Source organism: Palaemon carinicauda, chromosome 10 (genome assembly GCF_036898095.1).
Source record: "Palaemon carinicauda isolate YSFRI2023 chromosome 10, ASM3689809v2, whole genome shotgun sequence".
Lineage (NCBI taxonomy): Eukaryota > Metazoa > Arthropoda > Malacostraca > Decapoda > Palaemonidae > Palaemon > Palaemon carinicauda.
The window spans coordinates 140850122-140857621 of NC_090734.1; the positions used below are offsets into that span (position 1 = coordinate 140850122).

The window sequence follows — 7500 nt, forward strand, 5'->3', positions numbered from 1 at the left end:
ACTTGGTGGCTTAAATGAAGGACAACTTGGTGGACTTGGTGGATTAAATGGAGGACAACTTGGTGGACTTGGTGGATTAAACGGAGGGCAACTAGGTGGACTTGGTGGATTAAATGGAGGAGGACTTGGTGGACATGGTGGATTAAATGGAGGACAACTTGGTGGATTAAACGAATATGGACTTGGTGGATTGAATGGACTTGGTGGACTTGGTGGATTAAATGGCGGTGGAATTGGTGGATACAATGGACTTGGTGGATTAAATGGGGGTGGACTTGGTGGATTAAATGGACTTGGTGGATTAAATGGGGGTGGACTTGGTGGATTAAATGGACTTGGTGGATTAAACGGAGGTGGACTTGGTGGATTAAATGGACTTGGTGGATTAAATGGAGGTGGACTTGGCGGACTAAATGGACTTGGTGGACTCGGTGGATTAAATGGAGCTGGTCTTGGAGGAGGATATGGCCAAGGAATAGGTTCTGGAGCCGGACTTGGAGGAGGACTTGGGCAAGGATTGGGGTCTGGACCTGGACTTGGAGGTGCTGGCTATGGCTCTGGTCGTTAACGTTCTTATGCCTGACAAATGTTTACATGAAAAACTGTGATATGAAGACTGACTTGTTTAAAATGTTAATGCGAAATGACCCAAACTTTTTATGTGAAATTAAAAAAGGCATTTAGGCACAGTTTTTGGATATTCAATTGGATTTTCTGTATATGAGTCAAATAATATTTTTTTATAAACTACTTATATCTTATTACAGAGATATCCTTACTGTATATACATGAATAAATATATTCTCCTGCTTTCATTGTTTTTAATCCTGAAATATGTATTTCCCCGGTGTAAATCTGGGTAAACAGTCATCTACAACTACAAAATTTTATTATTATTATAAGTTCTGCTATAACCCTAGTTGGAAAAGGAAAATGCTATAAGCCCAAGGGCTTAGAAAAACGCAAGGAAGAGAAATAAGATAGAACAGCGAGAGTAGCCTCAAGCAAGAGAACTCTATTCTAAGACAGTGGAAGGTCTAAACAGAATTGAAATATATTTATATAAATCAAATCATAATGCACACCTTACTTTTTTCAATTTAACATTTATGCATATTCAGAGGTAAAGAAATTTGATAGGAAAATAAGTATGGAACAGTAATATTCTATATAAAAAAAAAGATTTACAATGTAAGATAATAATAATTTGTGTAATGTTAAGGAACATTGTACTGGTCATTAATGGGATGGGTGAAAACCATGAAAAAGGGAATGGGTAGGGGGGGGGGGGAGTTGTCTTGACCCTGCCCCATAAATACTTGCATGTGGTAATATATACATCAACAACAACAACAAATGCAGCCCTTACTAGTCCCCTGCAGGACACAGGTCCTAGACAGGTCAATTCATTTCTGGGGTTTGGCCAGTTCTCATCACCGCACTGGCCACTGCGGATTAGTAATGGTGGGAGACTTTTGTCTGATCCCGCACAGCAAACCAACTTAGTTTGGGCGGGCCTGGCTAATACAGCTAAAATGACCATGCTGACCATGGCGATACACAATCCCCTTTCACCACGTTATCAATTATCCCTATTCAGAAAGGGATATATATATACATATATATATATATATATATATATATATATATATATATATATATATTTATATATAGACATACCTATATATATATTTATATATATATATATATATATATATATATATATATATATATATATATATATATATATATATATATATATATATATACACATATACATACCTATATATATATATATATATATATATATATATATATATATATATGTATATATACACATATACACATATATATATATATATATATATATATATATATATAAATATATATACATATATATATATATATATATATATATATATATATATATATATATATATATTTACTGTATATATATATATATATATATATATATATATATATATATATATATATATATATATATATATATATATATATATATATATAGTGTGCGTGTGTATGCTGGCAAATTACGTCACATAATTTTGATTTTCTAATTCTACTTAAAATGAATAAATAAAGAGCTCGAATTCTGAAATATTTCCAATTTCAATTTACCAAATAAGTACATAATCTATTCGTTACGAGAATAATGTAAAATGTATAAAAAAACATAAATACATTTGTACAGTACCTTCCGGAACCTCGTTATACATTATTTTAATTTCTGGGTATATTTCAAATGAAGGTATTAAAAGACTCAACTCTGAAATACTACCTATTTAATTTTATCAATATACAATTCAAAATATTTTCGCTTCCAAAGTATATTTCAACTGACTTAATATAGACAGCTCTGATTCTGTGTAGGTAGCAGGTTGGCTAAGGCACCAGCCACCTGTTGAGATCCTACCGCTAGAGATCTATTTGGTCCTTTGGTGGTGTTGCTGATCTTAAAATGTTCTATTTTGGTTGTATGTTGCTTCTCTTGTAGTTTATTTATTACTTTATTTCCTTTCCTCACAGGGCTTTTTTTCCCTGTTGGAGCTCTTGGGCTTATAGCATCTTGCTTTACCAACTAGGGTTATAGCTTGGCTTGTAATAATAATAATAATAATAATAATAATAATATTAATAATAAATCCGCTTTGCATTTGTTATATATATATATATATATATATATATATATATATATATATATATATATATATATATATATATATATATATATATTATGAAAACTTTGTCAATCCGGATTTTAAGAGTTTCCATCAAATTTGTGATTTTCGTTTTTTATAAACTTACTTCCAATGAAAATTCAGGAATGAGATGAAATACAATCAACAACTAATGAAAAATAGCTAATTAATTTTAAAAATTTAAATCCGAGGCTGAACTTTGATTTACTTAGTTCAAGATTACTAAACTTGACAATATTCCTCTATTGGCTCATAGTATTCATTCATGAATAGAGGTTCTGATAAACCACGTAAGAACCTTGTCTATCACAAGTTTATAGCTGTCATTTATCTTCAATTATCACTTAGAGCATGTAACGTTTCTCAACATAAGTGTCTGTCCATGTCTTCCCATTGCTAACTAGAGGGGCACTCAATGGAGAGAATGCCTTCGCCACGCCAATCAGTTTTATTTTGCTCTCAACTTCACTTCGTATTTGTGCTTAATTTTTTTTTTTAAACCTAATGTATTTTTCTTTGAGTCACATCGTACATGTTCACTAAGCTTCATTAAATTTGGTTCTGTAATTTTTTGTATAATGTTCACAAACAAAAAACAAACTAACAATATATGTGCCATTCACTTAACAATATTATTATTATTATTATTATTATTATTGTTATTATTATTATTATTATTATTATTATTATTATTTAAGCCACAACCCTAATTGGAAAAGCAGGATGCTATCAGCCCAATAGCTCCACAGAGAAAAATAGCCCAGTGAGGAAAGGAAAAAAGGAAATAAACAAATTATAAAATAAAATATTTTAGGAACAGTAATAACATTAAGATAGATTTTTTATATATGAAATATGAAAACTTAAAAAAAAAAGAAAATAAAACAAGAAGAGGAAGAGAAATAAGATAGAATAGTGTACCCTCAAGCAAGAGAACTCTATCACATGACAGTGGATGTCCATTTTCAAAGTACTGCTGCGTACTTGTATAATGATGTACTTTATCCAAAATGTTACGAAGTTCGGTCAAAATCGGTTCATTGGTTTTTGTGTAAAGTTCTCTTGCTTGTTGGTACACTTGGGCATGCTGTTCTATCTTATTTCTCTTCTTCTTGTTTTTTTTTATAGTTTATACGTCAAGGATCTACTTTAATGTTGTTACTGTTCTTGATATATTTTATTTTGATTAATAATTCTTCTCTTGTAATTTATTTATTTCATTGTTTCCTTTCCTCACTGGGCTATTTTTCCTTGTTGGAGCCCTTGGGCCTATAGCATCTTGCTTTTCCAACTAAGGTTATAGCTTAGCTTGTAATAATAATAATAATAATAATAATAATAATAATAATAATAATAATAATAATAATAGAGATTCAACTATTGTTACGCTTGACATTAAATCATGAATATATCTTTCATTTATTCAATAGTTGTTTTAGTTCATATTAAGACTTATAATGTGACTCTGAATCTTACTAATCCTTTACATGTACTGATGTCACACGTAATAATAATATACTCATTTAAACCTTCCTGATTTAATATTATAAGCTGTTTTAGTTTTATGATTTGTCGAAGAATATTTAAGTGACCTAACCCCAATTAGTTTTCTTCAGCTGTGCTGGATTTGATATTATCTCTCTCCCACGTAAATGTTTAAAGGTTTAACAGTTTAAAGGCAGGCCATGAATGGCAGAGGCAAGGGACAGTATCATTGCCCTAGCAAGCAGGACAATGCCCTAGAGACTGACCATATTACATATGATTAGCACCCAAGTCCCCTCTCCACTCAAACTAGGATCAAAGAGGGCCAGGCAATGACTGCTGATGACTCAGCAGATAGACCTATAGGCTCCCCCAAATCCCCCATCCTTAGTTCACAAGGATGCTGAGGTTGCAACAACTAAAAGAAGTAACGAGTTTGAGCGGGACTCGAATCCCAGTCTGGCAATCACCAGGCAAGGACGCTACCACCAGGCCACCACAACCCTTCAAGAATAATATAAATTTCTTCGTGTCGAAGTCACTCGATCCAGTCTGCATTAAAAATAAATGATATGTTTTTCAGGGATGACATTTTCTATTTTTACTTCACTGAAATTGAAAACGATTACTACTAAAATCACAGTCATCTTTAAGAATTCATTCTTGAAATCCTTTGTTCATCTGAAAGTAAGACTATTTTGAAAAGCCTCAGTAGATTTTCAAGATTGTTCTTGAATACTTATATCCTTTTTATTTGAATATTCTAATTTTCTGTCTTTCTTGTAATGTCTCCAAAATTAACACGCATTTTCCAGTTTTTTTTTTTTTTTTTTTTTTTTTTTTTTTTTTAGTGACTGCATTCCGTTTTCATTCTACTATGCTTTGTAGATTCTGCTTTTAATTAGCAGTGTAAACCAGCCATTATCTAGAATTTTTATATTGGCTCTTGTAATTTTCATCGCTTCAAAGAAGGGTTGAATAAGGCTGAACTTGGGAAAGGTTTCAGTTGAACAGACAGCAATTATTCCTAGCTTCTTTGGACGGTATTACAACAGTCCATAGTGCGTAAGTCTAAGAATATGACAATGATTCATTAGTTAGATATGTTTGATGATCAAAGAGGAAATTTATGTGTATGTGGAAAGAATCTCAAGGTGTTAACACTTGTTGATGGTTCAATCTTGACAGGAATGTTGCTCAAGGCAAAAGGCAGAAGGACAATATCAGTCTTGTAAATTTAGTTGTTTATTGGCTATCGAGTGCTATTAGCAAGGCTCTCTCTTTGAATAATTATTATCGTTTGATTAGGATAAAGAATTCCCCTAAAAATAAGTATTCGTATTCTTAAATTCAGTTTTTTGACTACTGTTTTTAGCATGTTGAGCCCTACTCATATTAATAGCTAATCACACGATTGATTTAAAACACCATTAACACTCTATAACCTTTTTATAAACTGTTCTTTCATTTGTCTTAGAAACGTACGTTTCCGATATTTACATTAACACAGATTTTATTACTGTGCTATAGATATTGAATTTTAGATTGATTGGCTTTTTCTTATCACATAACACTCCTGCTACCTCCCACCACTTTCCCAAGGCTGCTTTTATCCTATTCCCAATTTCAGCCTCACATCCTCCCTCCTTACTTATAGTAGATCCCAATTATCTAAATTGGTCTACCTATTTTATAACAGAAACTCTACGTTCATGCATGGCTATCCTGTCCCTACTTTCCTTACTACTCACCACAGAAGACTTATCCACATTTACTCACAATCCATCCCTCTCCAAAGTCTCTTGCCACTCTAATAAGTGCTCTTATAAATTTACCTTTGTTCTGAGAGTTTCCTCAAGGAAATAGGGTTGGAAAATGTAAGAAAATAATTATCAGTAAAAAATATATTTTTCATTTAAATGCATATGTTGAAAAAAAAATAGTTCTGTTATTGATTGAAGTTGATATCTGGACTCATAATCTTATTGTAAAGTTTGGCATCTCATCCGAAATCATGTGTTTTTAAGACTACTAAAATTCTTTATTCGGACTCAGACATTGGCTCAGTACTTCGCTTCCCAAAGAAGTGCTTGTTAAGATGGCCATGTGACAACCCACCCAATCCTCCATGGCCTGCACCAATGTTGTTTCCATGGCTGTATCCGTTAGAGTGACTGTATCCATTGGCGTAGTTGCCACCGTTTAAGAGTCCTCCATAGCCACCGTATCCTCCTCCTAATCCACCGTTTAGACCTCCACCAAGTCCACCAAGTCCTCCAAGTAATCCTGGCTCAGGATCAGCACTTCTTTTCCCGAGGAAGTGTTTGTTAAGATGACCATGAGATAACCCACCCAATCCTCCATGGCTTGCTCCAATGTTGTTTCCATGACTGTATCCGTTAGAGTTGCTGTATCCATTGGCGTAGTTGCCACCGTTTAAGAGACCCCCATAGCCACCGTATCCACCTCCTAATCCACCATTTAGGCCTCCACCAAGTCCACCAAGTCCTCCAAGTAATCCTGGCTCAGGATCAGCACTTCTCTTCCCGAGGAAGTGTTTGTTAAGATGGCCATGTGACAACCCACCCAATCCTCCATGGCCTGCACCAATGTTGTTTCCATGGTTGTATCCGTTAGAGTTGCTGTATCCATTGGCGTAGTTTCCACCGTTTAAGAGACCTCCATAGCCACCGTATCCACCTCCTAATCCACCGTTTAGGCCTCCACCAAGTCCACCAAGTCCTCCAAGTAATCCTGGCTCAGGATCAGCACTTCTTTTCCCAAGGAAGTGTTTGTTAAGATGGCCATGTGACAACCCACCCAATCCTCCATGGCTTGCTCCAATGTTGTTTCCATGACTGTATCCGTTAGAGTTGCTGTATCCATTGGCGTAGTTTCCACCGTTTAAGAGACCTCCATAGCCACCGTATCCACCACCCAATCCCCCGTTTAGGCCCAAGCCCAGCCCTCCAAGACCTATTCCTGGAGTAGCGTTAGCAGCTAAGGCCATCACAAGGACAGCGATCTGAAGGGAATAGTAAACATACATTTCAGTCCTAGTCTCAAGCGAGAAAGAACTCAAGTAATTAGTAACAAGGAGTCTCGTAACAGATGTAGGAAATCGCCCTAAAGGTGCACGTTAGTTCACAAATACACCTACACGAAACGAACTTATTTTTAAATCGAAATGAGTGTACCATATGATTTTCTTATATTCATTATCCATAACCATTTATGAATTAATCAGAAGTTGATCATTTACTCTGTATCAAGTCTTTTGAACATTGAGAGGAAA

The 7500-nt window shown here is 34.2% G+C and overlaps 2 protein-coding genes across 2 annotated transcripts in view; one reads left to right on the forward strand and one right to left on the reverse strand.

The window, feature by feature from the left end:
• Nucleotides 1-768, forward strand: part of LOC137648836 (uncharacterized) — a 1850-nt gene extending 1082 nt beyond the window's left edge. The window contains exon 2 of the mRNA XM_068382000.1: nt 1-768. This exon is cut by the window's left edge and continues 437 nt beyond it. Within this exon, the coding sequence (XP_068238101.1) occupies nt 1-568 (568 nt within the window). The 3' untranslated portion in view covers nt 569-768.
• A 5326-nt stretch (nt 769-6094) lies between these two features.
• Nucleotides 6095-7500, reverse strand: part of LOC137648837 (keratin, type I cytoskeletal 9-like) — a 3053-nt gene continuing 1647 nt past the window's right edge. The window contains exon 2 of the mRNA XM_068382001.1: nt 6095-7230. Within this exon, the coding sequence (XP_068238102.1) occupies nt 6247-7230 (984 nt within the window). The 3' untranslated portion in view covers nt 6095-6246. The remainder of the gene's footprint in view (nt 7231-7500) is intronic.